This window comes from Bos grunniens, chromosome 18, assembly GCF_055505025.1.
Source record: "Bos grunniens cultivar Pamir isolate PY7600 chromosome 18, Bosgru_T2T1.0, whole genome shotgun sequence".
Taxonomy (NCBI): domain Eukaryota; kingdom Metazoa; phylum Chordata; class Mammalia; order Artiodactyla; family Bovidae; genus Bos; species Bos grunniens.
The window spans coordinates 51,301,379-51,322,830 of record NC_141182.1 but is presented as its reverse complement, the minus strand read 5'-3'; the positions used below and the strand labels follow the sequence as shown (position 1 = coordinate 51,322,830).

The window sequence follows — 21,452 nt, the reverse complement described above, 5'->3', positions numbered from 1 at the left end:
CAGAGGCTGGATTTGAAACCCATTGCTGTACTCGCCAGAGCCCTCATTCCTTCCATCAGGCCGCTCTCCCAATTCAAGACTGAGGCATCTGGGCTGTAGATTTGGGTTCAAAGCCTCAGGATCAGGGTGGGAACTGACAGAGCCAAAAATAAGGGCTGAGGCCTGGGAACAGAACTCAAGGTCGGAAAACAGTGATCTAGCGTTCAACCTGCAGTCCCAGACCATCAGAGCTGGGGGCCTGAAGGAGCCTCTAATCCAAGGTTTTCAGACTCCTTCAAAAAAGAATCTTCTGCAGAAAACCCAGCATTGCAGACAGTGGGATGTTGCTAAGTCTGATTCTAAGAATTCATCCGAGTGGCTATGCACCTGCGCACAAGAATGCAGGTTGAGGGGAGTCACGGCAGCGCCACTCGTAGCGGGAACAAAGACTGAAACAGCCTAATTTGGAACAGGTTAAAAAGATTATTGATGTCATCAAAGAATCCCAGGCAACTACTGAAATAACAAGTTCTATAAGATATATTGAGGAAAAAAACAAGCTACAGAACAACGTGTACAATATGCTCTTCTTTGTGAAGGCAAGAGTGGGGATGTGCTTGTATATGCTCAGATATTTCTGGGAGGATGGGGAAAAAATGGGGGACTGGAGAGGGAAAGAGACAGATCTTTTTCACTCCTTACCCACCCTGCAAGCCTTGAATTCAATTTAATGGAGAATTAAATTGAATGCTATTTAATTCTATTTAATTACTTCTGTCCCGCCCCCAGTTTAACATTTTTAATTTTAAAATATTTAAAACATCTTAAAGATGATATGTAAATGTATATGAAAATGCAAAAGATCAAAAGAACCAAAGCAATCCTAAAGTAGAATATGAGAACTGAAGGGTTTACCATAGCTTTAACACAACTTAAAGCCGTGGTGTTTTAAGACAATGTGGTAGTAGAGCAAAGACAGACAGACAGACAGTAGAATGAAGAATCTGTACATCCACAGGTAAATGTATACTTGATTTAGGTGGCGCTAGTGGTAACCTGCCTGCCAATGCAGGAGACATAAGAGTCGTGGGTTCAATCCCCGGGTTGGGAAGATGCCCTGGAGGAGGGCATGGCAACCCACTCCCCTATTCTTGCCTGGAGAATCTCATGGACAGAGGAGCCTGGCGGGTTACAATCCATAGGGTCACACAGAGTCAGACACAACTGAAGCAACTTAGCATGCAAGCATGCATGATTTATGACAAGAGTAAGACTGTAGCGAAAAGAGAAAGAATGAACATTTTGATAAATGATGCCTTTCAATAAAACATCCATATGGGAAGAAAGTATTCTGACCACTCCTCCTCACATGATACATAAAAAGCAATTCTAGGTGGACTGTAGATCTAAATGTAAAAGACAAAATTATTACAAAGAAACATACAGGAAAATAGTATGTTTATGATTTTGGGGTAGGCAGAGAATTCTTTTTTTTTTTTTTTGTCCATGCCTTACCACATGTTAGATCTTAGTTCCCCAACCACCAATCAAACCCATGCCCCCTACAGTGGAAATGCAGGGTCTTAACCACTGGACCACCAGGGAAGTCCCAAGAATTGTTAAATTCTAAAAGCATTAAGCAGAAAGGGGGGAAAATGGACTTTAGGAAAATTAAAAATCTTTTCCTCAAAAGATACCACTGAGGGGAATTCCCTGGTGGTTGAGTGGTTAGGACTCCACGCTTTCACTGCCAAGGGCCCGGGTTTGATCTCTGGTCAGGGAACTAAGATTCCAAAAGCCACACAAGTGCGGCTGGAAAAAAAGAAAAAACAAACCTCCGAGAGTGAAAAGGAAAGTCACAAAGTGGGAGAAGATCTCTGCAATGCATATTCCGACAAAGAACTTATATCCAGAATACACAAATATATTACAAATCAATAAAAAGGTCAGATATCCCAAATTTCTGAATATACAGAAAGCTTTGAGCAGGGACCTCCCAAAAGGAGATTCCAGGTAGGCAATAAGTGAAAAGTGGTCAACTTCCCTGACCATTAAGGAAACGTACATGAAAATCACAATAGGGTCGGCGGCTTTCTGCACTCAGCACCAGCAGAAGTGAGTAGCGACTGGAATCCTCCTTCATACACCATGGGTGGGAATGGAGATGGGTACCATGGCTTAGGAAGATGCTTTGTTAGTATCTGTAGAAGCTGAAAACCCCAGCGATTCTTCTCTTGCCTATACACTTGACAGAATTGTGTATCCGTTCACCAAAGGGCATGTGGCAGAGTATCCACAGCAAGACTATTCACGACAGCAAAAGAACTAGAAACAGCTCCAACACCCGTCAATTTGGTGGGTAAATAAATCGAGGTTCGTTCATGTAACACAACAGGTAACAACACTAAAGGCTTCCCTGGTGGTTCAGCGGTAAAGAATCTGCCTGCCAAGCGGGAGACATTGCTCAATCCCTGGTCCAGGAAGATCCCCTGGAGAAGGAAATGGCAACCCACTCCAGTATTCTTGCCTGGAGAATCCCATGGACAGAGGAGCCTGGCGGGCTACAGTTGATGGGGTCGCAATGAGTCGGACGTGACTTTGCGACTGGACCACAATGAGACTAAACCATTTGCAACAAAGTTGGTGAATCTCACAAATGTATGCACAAGAGAGAATACAGAATATGATGCCATTTACGTGAAGTTCAAAGCAGGCAAATCTACTCTGTGGTGATAAAAGTTGAGACCGTGGCAGGAGTTAAGAGACCTGAAGGGGCATGTGGACGGCTGGTCCCACAAGTGTGCTCAGTTACCGAAAATTCAGTGATCAGTACACTCATGATTCGTGAAAGTTTCTGTATGCATGTTACACTGCTAGGGAAAAAAAAAAAATCCCTTGAAACTAAAACCAAAAATGTTAAAGTAGGATGGGTTCTGGAAAATTCTTCACAAGCTGCTTGCCTCGACCCTTTCATGAAGCCAGGACCCAACTCCATATCCATGACTTCCTGGAGCTCAGTTTAAAGAACCTTGATCTAGTCCACCACCCTTCACTCTGTCATGAATATTTTAATTCCCTCATTTTACAGGAGGAAGCTGAGAACAGAGAGAAGAGACCCACCTGGTGACCAAGTGTACAGACAGCTGGGCCAGGTCTAGAATGGAAGTGAAGGCTTGGAAAGAAGCAGAAATTGACGTGTTGTGGTTCAAGGTAGAGACACGTGGGCCCTGCCATCTTCCAGTTGGGCCACTCATGTCCCCTAACCCTCCTGTGCCTTATTTTTGTTTGAAAATTGGGAGTCACCATGGTACCAGCCTCAGGACTGCCATGAACACTGAGTAACACCAGCAAAGGACTCGGCACACAGCTCAAAGACGCTGGGCATGATGATTGCTACTCTTTTGTGGGGGAGCCATGCCATGTGGCTTGTTTGTGCTGGGATCTTAGTTCCCTCACTAGGGATTGAACCCATGCCTCCTGCAATGGAAGTCTGGAGTCGTAACCACGGAACTGCCAGGGAAGTCTCAGTTGCTATTCTTATTGAGGATACCAGGTCAGAAAAAAGAGAAAAAAGGGATTCCCATGTGCTCAGCATGTTTTGCCAGCAGGACATTGCCAGGGGGTCCTCTGATCTCATGCAATCCTCCCACAGCCTTTCAAGGTGGGACTATTAGACCCATTTACAGATAAAGTATGGAACCTAGAGAGTCGGACACTAAGGTCCAGGTGAAGTCAGGAATGCAAGTGAGGTCTGTCTGATCCCAGAAAACCAAAGAGCAAGATAAGATGTCATGCCTTAATGAAAAGGAATGCCAGGAAAGGAGTAAACTCTCTGGGATGGCCCAGCATGGCATCATCCCCTGGGACCTGTCCCACACCCACAGCTTCCCTGTGGGACCTCCTTCAATCTTGGCACCAGCCTGATCTCTCAGCTCCAGACATGTGGACCCCACCCTGGGGATAACCCCAGCCTCCACGCCATCGAGGACCTCCTCCTGCTCCTTCCCTCAGGCCAGCCCATCAGCACCCCACATCAGGTCCCTCCCTCCCCACACCCCCAGCCCAGCTCAAGCCTCATCCTCCCATCTGACCTGGAGCATCTCTCTCCTGCAGTCTCCCTCAGGGCCCAGCTTTTCCAAACATCCAGATCTGGCCCCATCCCTTCCGGTTTAACAGTCTCCAAGGTACATGCCAGCCACTTCAGTCACGCTGGACTCTTTGTAGACTGCCAGGCTCCTCTGTCCATGGGATTCTCCAAGCAAGAATCCTGGAGTGGGTTGCTGTGCCCTCCTCAAGGGGATCTTCCCAACCCAGGGATCAAACCTGCATCTCCTGCATTACAGGCGGATTCTTGACTGCTGAGCCACCAGGGCAACCCCTCCAAGGTACAGAATGAGCATGACTAAGCTCTTCAGAGGCCCCTCCCCACCTGTCACAGTGTTCACTGCTCCTCCATGTTCGCTGGGTGCCAGGCACCATCCCAAGCCCTGGGGACCAGAGCGGGAAATAAGACAGGTCCTAACAACTTCGTGCCCCTCCCGCCGGTGCCCAGGCTGACTCACATCTGTGTTGCCAAGTGCCTGGCACAGGCCCTGCCCAGAAACATGAGTCTGAGAAAGTTCATGAACAGAGAGGCACACTGAGGCTGCTGCTTCCACATTCAACCTGGCAAACACTTCCTGAGGCCCCTCCTCCTGGGAGTTCCTCCTGCCTGGGAGGCCAGGCCCCCTCCTCTGTGCACCCAACTCCTACACAGCTTCTAAAGCCCCATCTAATGCCACCTCCTCTGTGAAGCCTTCCTTCCTCAGGCTTTTAAAAGTTCAGGCAGCCCCTCCTTTCTGTGGGGCCCCCTTATAACCCTGGCTTGGAATGATTGTGTCCAGGTCCGCCTCCTTCATCAGACTGGGATCCCCTCCCCGGGGCCACTGGAGGACAGAGAGACCACGAGACCACCTGTGACTCATCCCGGTGATACTCTGGGATTTGTATCAGATCTGGTGCAGCTTCAGTAAATATTTGTAGAATGAATGAGCAAATAAATGACTCCATCACAAGAAAAATGAAGGTTAGGAGGAGGGCAACACGGGCTCAGGGGCCCTGGGGAAAAGGGGAGACAAGTGCGGGAAGAGGCTGGAAGTCCCCCAGGTCATGGCTGTGCTCTCCTGACATCCCCGCCCTGAGGTCTGCCCCTGCTCCCTACCCAGAACCCCAGGAAGCCTCTGGGGTGCACTCCACCTCCATGTGTGCAAGGAGGTGCTCCTTCTCCCAGTCAGCCTGGCCTGGCCCTCAGGGCCCCTCGGTGAGGCTGTTAGGAAGCGTCTGGTTTCCCGTCTACAGGCCATCTGTCCCTCCCCAGCAGGCTCGCTGGCCCTTCTCCAGAGGGAGGCGAGGCCCACACTAGGTCAGGAGTTCCCCAGGGACCAAGGGAATGGCTCAGCGTGCAACACACTGCTTTAGGGGCCTCTGCCATCCTGCGGAACCTGTGTAATCCTCCCAAGCTCAGCGTCCACAGCTATCGGCCAGCCCAGCTCACAGTGACCAGGGGGTTCCCCCAGACAACAGATACCACCCGGCCAGGGACCCGGCTGCTCCGAAGCCCAGCGGCTCGGGGCACCTTCCTGCTCCCCAGGTCCTGAGCATCTCCCCTCCCCGACCTCCTGGCAGGAGGCAGAGGGTTCAGGGGACAGGGCAGGGGTTGCAAGTATGTCCCTCAGCTCCAGCCAGGACCCAGCTTGTAAACTGCTACCTGACCATCAAAAGGAGAAAGACAGGACAGACCTCACCGAGCAGCTGAGAGGTTTAAAGAGTGATGCCTGCCAGGGCCTAGCACGCTGCCTGATGTAAAAGCAGGTTCATAAATCCTCGCTGACACACAACGGCTCCTTGGTCTCCGACCTGGCGAAACGTAGGACTGGCACCCCAGGGGCCACAGGACCATGATCGTGCCAGGGCTCAGGAAGGGGAGGACTGGCCTTTAGAGCACAGTGCTTAAGACCCAAGCTGCGGAGATGCAGAGACGTGGCATCCATCTCGGCCATGCCTTACACTTGCTGTGTGACCTGGCCCAGTCGCTTCACCTCTCTGAGCCTCTTCAAGATGGATATTAAGTAAGCTGGTGTGTGTCAATAGGCTTGGAGGGCAAATGTGACAAAATGACCTTTCCCGCGATGGTGATTCACGGGGGCCCACCCTGGGCCGGGCACTGTGCGAGGCCCCTGCCTGCGGTGCCAGTGGAATGCTCATGCTGACAGCGGTTCCCGTCTCTGCCAGGCATTGGCAGGCTGGCAGCTCCCGGGGCTGGACCTGGCTCTAACGTCAGAGTCTGTGCTCTAACGTCAGAGTCTGTGACATCTTGTCCACAATCAGGGGTCGTTGGGTGCCCGGGTGACATCTCCCCTGTTCCGGGTGCTGGGCCAGCCCTGGCAATGCATCCCGCCTCCTCACTAGGACCAGGCAGGGGCACCGCTCAGCAGAGGCCGCTGCATCCACGGCCCACCCCCACGAGGGCCACTCACCAGGATGGTCGTAACCACCAGCGTCTTGTTGGCCAGCGTCTGCGACAGGTTGATGTCCAGGGTGGTGGCGTTCATGGCCAGCGTCCGGTTAGAGTACCACACCCCAATCTGAGGCAGAGAGGGTGCTGTCAGCACGGGCACCACCCCACCAGAAGATGCCTCAGCCCTCGGGCCCTGCCCTACCCTTGCCCCCCAACCCCATCAAGGCCCCCCGGCCTCACCCTGGGGAAGCTCACCTCCCGGTGGCCCTGCCGAGACTTCTCCAAGATGCGCAGCGTGTAGTTGGTCCTCTGCCCTTTGCTGTTGAACTCAACCCGCCCGGTCAGCCCGTCATACTCTACCTAGCAGGGCGGGAGGAGGGCAGAGGGAGGGGTGGCAGGGGCCCAGAGGGAGGAGACGACAATGAGAGAGAGAGGGAGAGGGACCAGGAAGGACCACAGGGGAACGGAGAGGAGGCGGGACAGAGAAACGGGGAGAGAACAGCACAGACGGAGGAAGGCCGGGGCCAGAGGGAGCACGGAGGCGGGGCGCGGGGTCGGAGGCACAGGGAGCGGGGCGCGGGGGGACACAGTGAGTGCCCCCGCGCCCGAGGCAGGCTGCCGCGCCCCCTCGGCCCGCCCCGCTCCCGGCTCACCATGCGCAGGTAGTTCATGAGGCTGGTCCCGTGGGGCCAAATGTTGGCCGACGTACAGGCCAGCGGCTTCACACCGATCTCCTGGCTGCGGTTCAGCTCCCGGACGGCACTCACCACCACATGCACGGCGTCAAACATCAGGGCAGCCGACAGCTGGGGGGTGGACGGTGGGGTGGGGGGCAGAGACGGGGAACGGGTGGGAAAGACGGAGTTCAGCCAAGGGAGGCCCGAAGCTCCGTGGTGTTTACCCCCAAGCCCTCAGACATTGCTCTCTCCAGGAATGTAAAATCATGAGGTCAGGAGCGAGGAAGGGTTTCTCCCGTCATCAGGGCGGCTTGTCCTGTGTGGCATGAGTCTTGGGAAGAGCACATCCAAGAGGGTTTGCTTGGACGGCCAGCTGTCACCCCCATAGCGGGGAGGTTCGTGGGCACAGGAATCCATGCGTCTGTGTGGCTGACATGGGGTCATGGAGGAGGCGAAGGGAGACAGCCAGAGCCCCTGTCTGAGTGTGCCCAGGGACACACTTATGTGGGCGGGGCTGGACAAACATGCATATTTGTCTATCCATTGGGGGAGGGGCGCCATGTGCAGGAAACAGGAGAGCATCATGAGGGTTATGAGCCCGGCGCTGGGTGGCAGGCGACTCTGAGCTAGAGGCCTGGCTCTGCTACTAATATTTCCTGCAGAGAGCTGAGTCCACACCCCTCCCCAAATCTCCACTTCCTCCCTGGTAAAAGTAAAGGTAACAGTTAACTCTGCCTCTGAGTGCTTATGTGGGGTTCCAGGGGGAGAACACATGCAAAGAACTCAAAACAGCGCCTGGCACCCAGTGAGGGCTCGACACACACAGGCCGCTGGGCTGTGTCCGTGAATTCGGGGCGTGTCCTGGGAGAACGTGTCTCAGCGAGCTGGGTGTGACAGCCTGAGTAGCCGTGTGGTGTTGGTAGGTGCAGGGTGCGGACGGATGCGTGTCTGTCCATGTATGTGCGTGAGGGCTCTGCACGCACACATCTGAACGCGTGGCTCGGTGTCTGTTTAAGTTTCTGGGCACAAAGGTGTGTCTTCTCGGTACCCTGGTGTCTGACTAGATGTCTGTGAACAAATACACGTTAAGTATGCATCTTTTGTATGTCTGCATTTATTCAACACACGTTTTCGGACATCTACCCTGAGCCAGCTGGTTTTAGGTGTGGGGATACAATAATGAACAAAACAGACAGAAACCCCTGCCCTCATGGAACTTACAACCTAAATCCCTATAAATACATCTAAGCACAACATACAGCAAGCCACGGGGTGATTAGACAAGCAAAGACAGGTGCTATGGAGAAGAACCCAGCAGGGAAGGGGGCTAAACAGTGGGTGTGTGTTAGTCACTCAGTCGTGTCCGACTCTCTGTGACCCCATGGACTGTAGCCCTCCAGGCTCTTCTGTCCATGGGATTCTCCAGGCAAGAATACTGGAGTGGGTTGCCATTTCCTTCTCCAGGGGATCTTCCCGACCCAGAGATGGAACCCGGGTCTCTCACATTGCAAATAGCGGGTAGTTGGCCATTTTTAAAATAGGGGGGCATTTAAGCAGTAACTTGGTGATGAGGGAGCGAATTGCTAGCTCCCTGGGGATGTGCATGCAGAGCAGCAGGAAGAGCAAGTGCAAAGGCCCTGGGGTGTGCGTGTGCTGGGGCACCTGGAGGTGTGGCTGGAGCCAGTGGAGAGGAAGAAATGGGCCAGACTTAACCCCGGGGCTGCACCGTGAGGCCTCCTGGATGAACTCAGAAAGCAAGAGGGCTACTGGGGGTTCTGAGCACGATCGGCCAAAGCCTGAAGGGGCCCCATGAGTGTCTGTGTGCTGGGAGGAGGGCGCGAGCTCACCGCAGGGCCGGGGTAGGTGCTGGCTTCACAGTTCTCCCTCCAGGACATGTTGAGGCTGCGCACGAACTCAGGATAGAAGGGGTGCGAGGTGTTGAACATGGAGAAGCCCAGGATGTTGGAGGAGTCCTCCACGACCCCGTCCAAGTGCAGGATAGGGAAGTCCTGGGACCGAGAAGAGGGCGTGAGGCTGGGGCGGGCCCGCCTGGGGCAGAGGCGGGTAGGGGCTGCAGGTGGTACGCACCATGGTGGTGAGGATGTACTTGTAAAATGCTGAGGTCATTCCCAGCTCTGAGGCCTGGAGAACAGAGGAGGCAGAAATGGGAAGAAGCTGAGAGACACCCCGTGGGAAACAGTAAGAGACACCCAGGCACAGAGAGAGACAGGGAAAAAGGGTGGAGGCAGGATAGGTAACCTTAACTTTAACCCCCAGGTTGCCCCAAAGCCAAGTGTGGGGCTGCTAACGTGTAGGGCTCAGCCTGGTCACAGGTCGGAAAGACTACGCCTTGCCATCTTTAAAAGCACTTTGCCATGAAAAGATGCCCATTTAAATCTCAAGATTTGGGGGAATTCCCTGGAGGTCCCGTGGTCAGGACTCTGCGCTTCCACTGCAGGGGGCACAGGTTCAATAGGGAATCTAGGAGCCCACCTGCCTCGCAGCATGGCCAAAAAAGAAAAAATTTTAGAAAATAAATAAATAACTTTCAAGATTCACGTTGTGAGCCCCCTTTCTCACAGTCCTCAAGGACAACAAAGTTGGAAGACATCTCAGGCCAGCAGTGCCCAGTTCTGTCCCGCTCTGATCATTAGAACAGGAAATGGCATCAGCCCGCATTTCCTGCGTGGCCGGAGCTGTTAGCGCGTGGTTACAGCCCCTTCCAGGACAGGAACGTGCGGGCCAGAGAGGAAGGTGATCACTGGTCACCCGGCTCACACAGGAGGGGCTGGGACCCCGGCCCAGGCCTGCCCTGCCTGCCTTGAGAACCCAAAATCTTTTCTCTCAGACGCCTGCCTCAAGAGCCCCATGGATGCTGTCACACTTCTTTCCTAGAAGCTACACTCAGCAATGACATATGGTTTTAATTTTTTAAAAGCTGGAGAAAAATAAATAATACAGATTAGATTATCAGGAAAATTAAGAGCAGGGAACAATGAATGATTAATGAACGTGGGTCACTGGTGGGTGGAACTTGGAGGGCCCTGGGGTGGGAGGGGAAGGTCCTGGGGCCGGCCCGTCCTGGGTGGCCTTGAGCCAGTCTACCTCTGCCCCCGAACGCCTGCTTCTTCATTCACAAAATGCTGTCATACTTGCCCTGCAGGGTGGGATGAGAGCCAAATACATATATATGCTGTGCTACGCTAAGTCCCTTCAGTCATGTTCATCTCCTTGTGACCCCATGGACTGTAGCCCATCAGGCTCCTCTGTTCATGGGATTCTCCAGGCAAGAATCCTAGACTGGGTTGCCATGCCCTCCTCCAGGGGATCTTCCTGACCCAGGGATTAAACCCGCATTTCTTACATCTCCTGCATTGCCAGGGGGGTTCTTTACCACTAGTGCCACCTGGGAAGCCTATATAATTTTTTTTTTTGGCTGAGCCGTGCAGCTTGTGGAATACTAATTCTCCGACCAGGGATCGAACCCATGTTCCCTACGGTGAGAGTGTGGAACCTTAACCACTGGACCACCAGCTAATTCCCAAGAGCCAAATTAAAGAAGACACGCAAACACCCCAACACAGACCAGGACGAGCACTCAGTAAAGACCACAGGGCACTCCCAGTATGCCAACATCCACCCTGGGCCAGGGGCCATCCGGGTGCTTCCCCACCATTCCCTCATTAACCCTCGGGCAACCCACTGAGGTAGGACGTATTCTCAAAAAGGGGAGGCAACTGTCCAGGATCCAACCAGGGGTGCAAGCGGGAAGAGACAGAACTTCCTGGTTAGTGCTTGCACGTGGGGAGCGGGGCTCCGGACCGCCCCGCGACCACTGAGGGCCTCGGCTGACTTGCTCTGTCACCCCACGTTTCTGCTCCTGACCCTGCAGGGCATCAGAGACGGGGCAGGGAGGGACCCACCTTACGGAGAATGAGGTGGGAGATGGATGCGTTGGCGTCGATGATGATGGTGGACACTTTGTCGTCACGGATCTCCTTGAGCAGGGGCGTGGGGTCCCGGCTGTCATCCAGCATCCTCACAGACAGCGTCTCCTTGGAGATGAGGAAGCCACGCACCAGCTCCTCCAATCGCAGCAGGCCTGAGGGAGGGAAGAGGCCCTGAGTTAGAGCCCCTCCGTGTGCCCGGATGGGAGCGGCTGCTCCCTCCTCCCTAACACAGGGTAGCTGGGGAGAGGACGCGGGGCAGCTGTCCAGAGCGCAGCTGGCTCTCTTGGGGCGCTGGGCCAGGACCTCCCCTGACCTCCACACACCCGTCTTCTGCCACCTTTCTGCCCCCAATGGGCTGCGTCACAGGCACGCACACTTTGCACGTGTGGAGCCACAATCTTCTCTTCTCGCCAAACCGGCAGTCTCTCGGGGTCAGTGCACAAACTCCAGCCGGCCAGGCGCTCAGGCCAAAACCTTTGATGGCAGCCTGGCTTCCTCTCCGTCTCACATCAGCGCCCAATCCACCCAGGCTCGAGTTTCAAAGCATACCCCGTGGCACTGAGCCACCATCACCGCCCTGGCCCAGGCCGCTGCCATCTCCTGCCTGTTACAACTGCCGCACCCGCCCCGCACCCCCAGGAGAGCCTGTTCCCCGGGCAGCAGCCAGAACTGCTGTAAGCAGGCATGTCCCTGTCTGTTCCAAACCCTCCGACGCCTTCTCATTTGTTCAGAGTGAAGGCCAAAGTCCTCACCGCCCCCAAGGCCCCACTCCATCTGCCCACGCGCCTCATCTCCCTGACCTCAGCTCCTCTCACTCACTCTCAGCCATGCTAGCCTCCTCGTTCACACACACACACACACCCCCAGTGGCCTCGGCGTTTGCTGTCCCTTCTGCCTGGAACACTCTTCTCCAGATCCCCACTCAGCTCCCTCCCTCACCACCTTCAGATCTCTACTCAAATGTCACCTCCTCAACAAGGCCCAAGCCCACCAGCCCATTTCAAATACCATCCACTGCCCCAGCTCTCCAAGTTCCTGTCATCTTCCTCTATTTATCCACAGAACTTTATATATATATATAGATAGATAGATATAGATATAGATATACATACACACACACACACAAACATACACATATATATATACTTTTTTTTTTTGGCTGTGTTGTGCAACATGGGATCCCAGTTCCCCAACCAGGGATCAAACCCACAGCCCCTGTATTGGAAAGTCGAGTCTTAACCACTGGACTGCCAGGGAAGTTCCTGTCCACAGGACTCAACACTGCTGACTGGACCACATCTTCTCTATGTTTACCACCTGGCTCCTCTCATTAGCTCTAACAAGGGCAGGGACCCCTGGCCTGGCTCACGCACAGCCTGATACCTAAGACCAAGAAGAATGTCTGGACCACGCCAAGTGCAGGAAATACCTTACGAAAGGGGACTTCTTCCTGGAGGTGACTGAGCGTGGTCCTCTCTCTCTCCAGCTGCACACCCACAGGCCCACCAGCCCCATAGACGTCCCCACTTGACTGTCTCAAGGACACCTCAAACCCACTGCGTACCCCAGAACTGACCATCCCTTCCTCCTCGGGCAGGACCTGGTCACCGTCCATGACCCCTCTGGCCTTCCTCACGATGCTCCTCAGATCCACCTGAGGAGCCACCACCTGAGCTCTAACCAAGACCATCCCTCCCCACCTCTGGGGGCTCTCCCTGCCACGTCTCCTGTCACTCTCCAAGTCTGCTCTCTACACTGCAGCCAAAGGGCCCAGAGAGCTCTTCTTGTGACACACTCCCCTGCCTAGCGCAGGTCCTTTCCCCACCCTCCATCACTGGGCTTCCCTGATGTCTCAACGGGTAAAGAATCCACCTGCAATGCAGAAGACACAGGAGACACATCTGTGTTCCATCCCTGGGTGGGGAAGATCTCCTGGAGGAGGAAATGGCAACCCACTCCAGTATTTTTGCCTGGGAAATCCCATGGACAGAGGAGTCTGGCGGGCTACAGTCCACGGGGTCACAAGAGTCAGACACGACTGAGTGATTTAGCACATCACCTTCAGGATAAAACACAGGCCCGGAGCAACAGAGCCCCATCTCTGGGTCCTGCTTCATTACTTCCACACAGGGGGCATCTTTGAGCCTCTCTGGGTCTTGCCTCTGCCTTGCTTTCTACTCAGTACCCACGCCTTCCCTCCTCTCCCACCTCAACTCATCCCCACCCTTCAGGTCCAGCACAGAGGTCACTTTCTCTGGGAGGCGGCCTCTGAGGCTCTCAGACCAGGGTAGGATCACCACCCGCTCAACTCCTGAGAGCTCGCATCACTGAATCACAACCGCTCGACCACTGTGCGACCCAGTGGCCCCGGAGCTCCTGGAAGTCAGGGACCCAGCCTAGCACTACTCACTGAAGACACGCTGGGACCTACAGGGCCCTGCTCTGAGCCATGCCTAGTGATGATCTGCACATTAAATGGTCTCCTTGGGGGTGGGGGAATGAGAAGCTCTACAGAACCAGAGATCTGGGTTCCTAAAGGGAAAGGGATGCGGGGAGAAGGAGAGACTGTGTCTGACTCCCCCAGACCTTACAACCAGGGGCACCAATGACTGTGAGAGACTAGATCTCTTGGGAAGAGGAGTTTGGGGAAACAGAAAACAAAGCCTCCCATCCTCCTCCCTCGGAATTCCCTGGCAGTCCAGTGGCTAGGGCTCTGCATTCTCACCGCCAAGGGCCTAGGTTTGACCCCTGGTCGGGGAACTAAGATCCCTCAAGCTGCAAGGTGTGGCCAACAAAATCAAATAAGTGAAAATGAGATAAAAAAAAAACCCGTTCTCCCTCACACTCGGCCTTGGCGCAGATGAGGCTGGCCGAGGGGTAGTTGAAGGACTTGAGGATCCGGGAGACGGCCAGGCTGACGTCCTCGTTACTGGGGTACAAGCTGACGGACGCGAAGCGGAGGTACTGAAGGCGGGGCGTCTCCTCGGGACCCACCTTGATGTGGGGGATCTAAAGAGAGAAGAGCTTGTGCTCCCATCCTGCTCCCCTTCCCCGGCCCTCAGCCTCCAGGGACCCGCCCTCCCACCCCCCAGGCTCGCCTCTCACCTCCTTCTCTCCACAGATATGGCTCACCGTGGAGGCAGACGCGGGGCTGGAGGAGGGTCCCAGGACAGACACAACCCCCTTGGGCAGGATCTGACACACTGTGAGGGGCAGGAGGAGATCGCAGATTCAGGCGCCTGCTTCCTCCTCTCTGTCCCCACCCTTGGGGACCCTTCCCTGGCCCAGGAGAGAACCCCACACTCCACACAGGGCTGCCTGATCCTCCTCCCCGTGCCAGGCACCCGGAGGCCCGATCCCTGACCTGGCCATCGCTGGGGGAAAAACAGAGGGGCCACGAGACAGAGGTGGACAGGGAGACACGGCAACAGAGAGCCAGGTCAGAGCAAGAGAGAAACAAAGAGGGGAAGAGGAGACACCAAAGACCTCCTTCTGGCTGCAAATCCAGTGTCTGGTTTCTCAGCCTTTGTCTTTCTCAACCTTTTTAACCACATAAAACCTAGGGTATGGGGCTTCCCAGGTGACTCAGTGGTAAAAGAATCCACCTGCCAATGCAGGAGACACAGGAGAGGCACGTTGCAGCCCCGGGTCAGGAAGATCCCCTGGAGGAGGAAATGGTAACCTGCTCTAGTATTCTTGCCTGGAGAATCCCATGGAGAGGACGCTGGTGGGCTGCAGCACATGGTGGCAACAGCCAGGGTTCCCTCTATGTTCTACACCCCAAACACCGTTCCTCTGTTGCATTTACTGGCTCTTTCTCCCCTTTTCTTTCTTCTTATACACGTGTGCGTCTCTAGGCTGGGAGGCGGGCAGAGTCTTGTTTTCACCTGCCCAGTGCCCATCCTCATGGCAGAACTTGAACTTTCCCTCAGGGAACCACATGGTTCCCAGAACTGATTGATTCCTGACCCAGGATCAAAGAACCACATCGTCCTGGCCACAGGGATCGGTTCAGAGATGGGGACGGGCTCAAACTAGGCCATTGAGAGCCTTCCCCAGGTCCCCTGCTAAAATTATCCCTGGCTTTGCTAAACTGGAGAGATGTAAAGTTTTGACCTGTTGTGGCCATCCTGACACCAGCTGGGGAGGGCACTCCTGAAAACAAAACCAACTGAGAGGAAAGTAGGGCCCAGAGATGAAGACACAGAGCTCCCTGGAACACCACTTGAGTATCTGTATTAAGCCATGCCAGAAACAATCCAGGGATATCATTCGAGTACCTGGATCCAAGCAAGCCCCAAATTAATCTTTAGGTTATTTTGCTGTTGTTCAGTCACCAAGTCATGTCTGACTCTTTGCAACCCCATGGACTGCACCATGCCAGGCTCCCTTGTCCTCCACTATCTCCAGGAGGTTTGCTCAGATTCATGCCCATTGAGTTGGTGATGCTATCCGACCATCTCATCCTCTGCTGCCCCATTCTCCTTTTGCCTAAAATCTTTCCCAGCATCAGGGCCTCTAGTGACATGGCCTGATAAGTTGTTTTTCTTAAGTCAGCCTGAGTTGGGTTTCTGCCACCCAACAAAGAGCATCGTAACTAAACATCTCATTTTCCTCCAAATGTACTCCCTGTACGCCTTCCGTGTTGGTGAGGGGGCCGGGGTGATCATTCACACACACCACATCCCTGGAAATGATCCTCAGCTTTGATCTTTCTCCTAATGGTCAAGTCACCAAGTCCTGTCTCTTTTTTGTCCTCAGATTTTCTCACATCTTTCTCCCTCTCTTCAACTCCTCCTCCCCTGTCCTATCTCAGGGCTGTCAACTCAGGCAGTCACCAGCCTCCTCATCAGCCACCCAAGTCTAGCCTCCAAGTTCTACTTTCACCAGCTCCCTGCTCCAAACCCATCAATGACTCCCCGCTGCCTGCAGGTGAAGATGGCATCTTTCAGCCTCCTCGAGCTGACCTGTCAACCTGCCCAGCCTCACCTCCCATCACCCAGCTATACTCTAGTCTCTCACGATCCCTGCAAACAGGTACTGAGCCCAGGTGGTCAGGCTGAGTGCAACCCCACATCATGTTCCTTGCCTCCAAACACTCAGTCCTCCCCTCTGCCCCAGCTCCAGACTACAGGCACATGCCTGGAACACCATCTGCCTCCACACCCTCCAACCCAGTCTCTCAATTTGTGTTCTGTGCTACTCCAGCCAAAAAAGTCCAGGAGTCACTGGAGCCCATTTGGCCCTTCAAAGATCTGAAACAAACGTCAACAAAATAAAGGTTCTGATAAGGTCTGCAGGGAAGAAATCTAAAACTCGTTTGAAGGTCCACTAGTCTGTGTCCCAGCACGTCTGTTCAAGGGATATTCACTCACTCTGTGAGAACTCAATAGACTCATGAACCCCTATTAGAGGGCTGGTTGTGTTTCACAGGCTGGATCTTGAGCAATGCCTCTCTTTCTAGATCCTGCTCATGTTTCAGAGCTCAGCTTCAGGTTAGTCTTCTCCAGAACACCTTTGCTGTCCCTGCCCCTGAGGCCTCCAGCCCCACTGCCTGGGCCCCTCGTTACTTAGCTCTGGGGGCTAAGCATCCCCAGCCAGTCATGAAGCTTGTCTTTCAAATGAGGCCCTCGGGTCCTCCAGGGCAGCACCCAGAATAGGGCAGGCTGAGGGAGGGATGGAGGCAGCAGCCCGGCCTGCCTCACCCCCGCCCCCCCGTGGCCCTGCTCACTGGTGTCCGTGGTCTCGTACTGGCTGTCCCGCTGCAGCTCAAAGATGTCCACTTCCACGCGGGCCTTGGCTGGGACCTCGATGATCCCGTTGATCTGCTCCCGGGCCAGGGCCAGGGCCAGACGTTCGCCGCGGCCACACACGGTCTGGTCGTCCAGGATGGCAGCTGAGGCAACACAAGAGTTGGGGACCATACTCTTGGGTCCTGAGGGAGGAGGGGCTGGGCTCCTGGACTCCTTGGCTCTGAGGTAGGGCTGGAGGTGGGGTGAAGGGGTCCAGACGCCTGCATCTGAGCCTGGAGAGACCTGGGATGCTGACTCCTAGGCTCAGGGGGAGGAAGAAGCTGGGCAGGGGCTGCCAGACTGCGGCCCGGATCCCTGGGTTCCTGAGGGACCGGCATGATCAGAGAAGAGCCCCAGTGCCCAGTGGGAGGGTCTGTGGGGAGGCAGGATGGAGGGGGGCTTCAGGGCCTCACCCATGCGCAGTGATGAGAGCACCTGGCGGCTGGGGCTGGCGAAGGCGACAATCAGCAGCAGCAGCAGCTCAGCCGGCATCTTCCTCCCCTCCTCATGGGGACGCAGCTGCCGCGGCCCCCACTCGCCACCTGCAGGGAGACCCCCCCGCCCACGGGGAGATTGCCAAAACAGGGGCTTCTGAGCCCCTCTGTGGACTGCCGGATGGGGTGGTGACCACAGAGCCTGGGACGCAGTTGCTGAGCTCCGAAGGGCCCTGCCCTCATTAGAGCTGACAGTACTGAAGCCATCGCTGGGGGCGCCAAGACTCCGGAGACTAGCAGTGGTGGGGGCCGAGGCTCACAGCACCCCAGCACCAAGGGGGAGAAGCACTGATGGAGGATGTTCACAGCTACCCAAATGGGAGGGAGATATGAAGAGGATCTCAGGTAAGAGCAGATTCCAGGGACTATCTCCACCCCAATAGGAAACCAGGAAGTGCCACCCCCCACCCAGTTCCGCCCCTGTCTCTGGGCAGGCAGCCGTTACTAGGCAACAGAAACCGGCTGGAGAGGATGCAGTGGTTGCTAGGCAACCCCATCCCAGGCCTCACTTGCCACCTTCCTGACGTCCCTGGTTCCCACAATCCCACGGGGAGAGGAGCCTGGACATCCGGGGTCTGGAGGGGAAAGTATCCGGGAGTTAAGAAACTTGGGAAGAGAAAGACACATGGAGACACACAGATGGAGACAGATGGGAAGATCCAAGGCACCTAAGGGGCTAAAAAAGAAAAAAGGGGAAAAAAAAAGAGTAATGAGGGAGAAAGACAAAAACAGACAGAGAGAAAGAAGAGAGGCTGGGGGTGGCAGAGATATGAAGAAACTCAAGAAAGGAAAAAGGGAAAATAGGCCAAGATATAAGGGAACAGAAAGATGATGCGAAGACAAGAGAATTGGGAGAAACAATGGAGAGAAACATTTCTCTCGTAATGGGGAGAAACAGAGAAGGAGAGTTGTAGGAAGAAGAGGACAGGACTAGGAAAAAGAAGGAGAAGACAGAAAACAGGGAGACATGGAGACAGAGTGAGAACAGGCAGGGCAGGGAGAGGAAGAGAGTGGGCAGGTAGAAGAGAGGGAAATCAAGACACAGGAGGGGACTTCCCTGGTGGTCCAGTGGTTAGGACTCCAGGCTCCCAGTGTAAGGGGCGCAGGTTCACTCCCTGGTAGGGGAACTAAGATTCCACATGCCAAGCAGTGTGACACACACAAAAAAGACACAGGAGGGACACAGAATGGAGAGAAGACACAAATCTACTCGAGATGCCACCAGTAAGCTGGATGGAAGGAGTGAATAAAGCAGGGGGGGCGGTGGGCACTATCTGCTGAATCGCGTGCCAAACTATGGCACCCCCCTGCTCTAGGGAGCTGAAGACTAGTGGGAGCCAGTGAGTCTCTGCTTCCCACAATTGCTCCAGTGCCCTTGCCTTCTGTAGGGGGACCACTGGGCAGGGATGAGTCTGGCCAATTGCATGGCTCCCCTGGTCAAGGGCCGGGCCCCATGGGAAGGGACACTTGGATTTTAGGCTGGGGAGATGGCAGAATGAGACCCACCGATGGAGGAGGCAGAAGCACACGGCAACACTTCACATCATCCCTTGTAGCCAGAAAAACCTAGGCCAGGGCCGCCAGAGACTCCCTGGGTCCCTGCTCTGCCGCCACCTCCCAGGTGACCTTGAACAGGTCCCTCTCTCTCAGGACCTCTGGGAAAGACAGGCTGGGGGTAGGAGGGCCTGCTGGACCACCTGGGGCCTCTGGACTGTAATCTGCATCGAAGGTGAAGGCCTGTCAAGGGTGCAGAACCGAAAGAGGCAGGGCGAACCCAGAAGAACTCACAGGGACAGGGGTGTGCAGGGCGGGGCTAGGAGAGTGGTGCGAGTGAGGGGTCATCCTGAGCTCCAGGGGCTTCTGGGGACAAATCAGGGAGGAGACTAGAAACATAAAGACCAAGAAAGAGACAGGGGCCAGAAGGGCAGGGACCCGCAGGTGGCAGACACCGGTGGGAGCTGAAAGAGACAGTCAAGGGACTTGGCTGGGGCAGCAGATGGACAAAGAGGCACAGACAGAAAGACAGACAAACCAAAGGGAAGTGAGTGGGGCTCAATGAGGGAGAAGGACACACAGACATCACCTAGAAGTGAGACACCAAAGGGGACAGAGACAAGAGGGAGAGCGCAGAGAGAGAGGAGGGCAGGGAATCAGGCCCAGAGACTTAAGCAGAGCCAGATAAAGATGGAAACACAGCAGCTGAGTGAGCGGAATGGGCCCTGCCAGGAGAGGAAGACAGACAAGTGGGCAAGTGAGAAATATAGCAAAGGAGAGAGGGCAAATGGGGTGAGGGATAGAGAAAAAAGATGAACAGGTACAGGAACAGAGGGGAGGAGAGAAATCACCAAACTCTGACAAGGAGGGCTAGTCGGAAAGAGAGAGATGGAGAGAAAAGGTCTATGAGCCACACAGCTTCTCTAGAGAAGAGGAAAGACCAAGCGGGAGAGACAGACACAAGATTGAGAGACAGACTCCCCAACATGGAGAGAGGAGAAAGGAGAGTCAAGGAGGGAAACGGAGGGAGGGAAGAAGAGTGAGTGACCTGGAGGGGCACAGGCAGGGGACAAGCACCGACACATCCATCCATCTGCACAGAGGAGCATCCTGGAAGCAGGTCAACCCTAGAGACTGCAAGCCCCAAGGCAAGGGGAGGACTCAGAAGGGGAAGAGAGAATAGGGGGCCCGGGAGATCATCACGGAAGAGACAAAGTGGACCGCAAAGCAGGGCAGGGGCTAAGGAGTGAGGGATGGAGGAGACAGGATGAGGAGTGGATCTGGGGGAAGAAAGCAGAAAGTAAGAGAAGGAAGACGGCCTCCAAGCCCAGAGGTGGAGACAGAGGCAGACAGGTGAGCAGAGGCCCCGGCAAAGTGAACAGTGGACAGAGGGCAGTGGAGAGAGGGTGAGACCAGGCAGAGGATCCTCCCAGACAGAGAGGAGACAGGAGAGTTTTGAGAGACGGGAGGGAGGGGAGGGAGACCGGGAGGTCCATAGAGACACACCAAGAAAAGGCTGGGCTCACCGCAAAGAGAAAGAAGTTGGACAGAGTCAGAGAGAGGTCCAACAGACACATGAAATGGGAGATTCAAAAACGGAGAAAAGACACTTCCAGGAGACAGAGACCAGCTGGGATGGGGCCCACGGTAGGTGGAGAGGATGAGGTTCAGGGGAAAGGAGAGAGAGACGGGAGCAGAGTGAGAGAGCACAGCCGGCCACCGCGGACAGAGGCTGGAGCTAGCAGGGGCGGAGACCAGCCAGGAGTCCCGGAGGCGGAGTGAGGCCGCGAGTCAAAGCCAAATCAGCCCCTCAGGAGCCCAGCAGCTGGGGGGCTGAGGGGCACGGCTGAGCTGGGCAATGAGAAGAAGGGGTAAGGAGAGGCTAGGGGAAAGGAGGTGGGGAGATGGAGAGTGCAGGGCAGGCCCTTGGTGGGGGAGGGTGTCTGCCGGTCGGGGGGATCAAGGGGATGTGGGCCCCCCACCAGCCGCCGGCAGTGAGCCCAGCCTTCCAGGCCCAGGCCCAACCCGCACCCTGCAGACACTCACGGATCCTGGTGGGACGGAGGGCTGGGCTCCCTCGAGGCCCGAGGATCGGATCGACAAGGGGGAGATGCTCCGGCGCTGGGCGGCGTGGCTGGGGCGGGGGGAGAGGGCAGTCCACAGGGCCCCCTCCCCCGCCTCTTGCGGTGGCCCCCAACTAATCCCAAACAGGGGGCTCCCCGGGGGGGCAAGGAGGAAGGACAGGTGGAAGAGAAGAGGGCGGGCAGGGAGGGGAGGAAGGGGAAAGGAGAAAATGGAGGAGGGAAGGGGAGAGAGGAGAGGGGAAGGAGGCAGGAAGGTGAAAACGCAAGGGAGGGGGCACAGGCAGAGCCGGGGGAGGGGGAAGCCGGCCCAGGCAAGGGCCCCCGCCCCCTCCCCTAGCCGGGCCGGCCTGGGGGGGCCACGGGGGGCGAGGCCTGGGTGGCGACAGGGAAGCCGGCCATCAGGAGAGGTGGGGGAGGGGAGGGCTGGCTGGGGGGGGAGGGGGCCACCCCTTCCCCCCTCCCCCCTGGAGCCCGGGCCGGCCCTGG

At 55.5% G+C, this 21,452-nt stretch overlaps 1 protein-coding gene across 7 annotated transcripts in view; it reads right to left on the bottom strand.

The window, feature by feature from the left end:
- Positions 1 to 21,452, bottom strand: part of GRIK5 (glutamate ionotropic receptor kainate type subunit 5) — a 68,716-nt gene that overhangs the window by 41,481 nt on the left and 5,783 nt on the right. For 2 of the 7 annotated variants that reach the window (XM_086352756.1, XM_086352757.1), the window contains exons 2-11: positions 17,308 to 17,436; positions 16,834 to 16,998; positions 14,208 to 14,305; positions 13,946 to 14,111; positions 11,076 to 11,254; positions 9,241 to 9,294; positions 9,000 to 9,161; positions 7,129 to 7,281; positions 6,731 to 6,835; positions 6,495 to 6,602 (exon numbers count right to left, since the gene is read on the bottom strand). In XM_086352756.1, the coding sequence (XP_086208882.1) occupies positions 6,495 to 6,602; positions 6,731 to 6,835; positions 7,129 to 7,281; positions 9,000 to 9,161; positions 9,241 to 9,294; positions 11,076 to 11,254; positions 13,946 to 14,111; positions 14,208 to 14,305; positions 16,834 to 16,998; positions 17,308 to 17,436 (1,319 nt within the window). Of the gene's footprint in view, positions 1 to 6,494; positions 6,603 to 6,730; positions 6,836 to 7,128; positions 7,282 to 8,999; positions 9,162 to 9,240; positions 9,295 to 11,075; positions 11,255 to 11,476; positions 11,679 to 13,945; positions 14,112 to 14,207; positions 14,306 to 14,802; positions 14,953 to 16,833; positions 16,999 to 17,307; positions 17,437 to 20,928; positions 21,296 to 21,452 lie in introns of those variants that run through there. The other 5 variants (XM_086352759.1, XM_086352761.1, XM_086352760.1 and 2 more) reach the window with 5 other exon arrangements.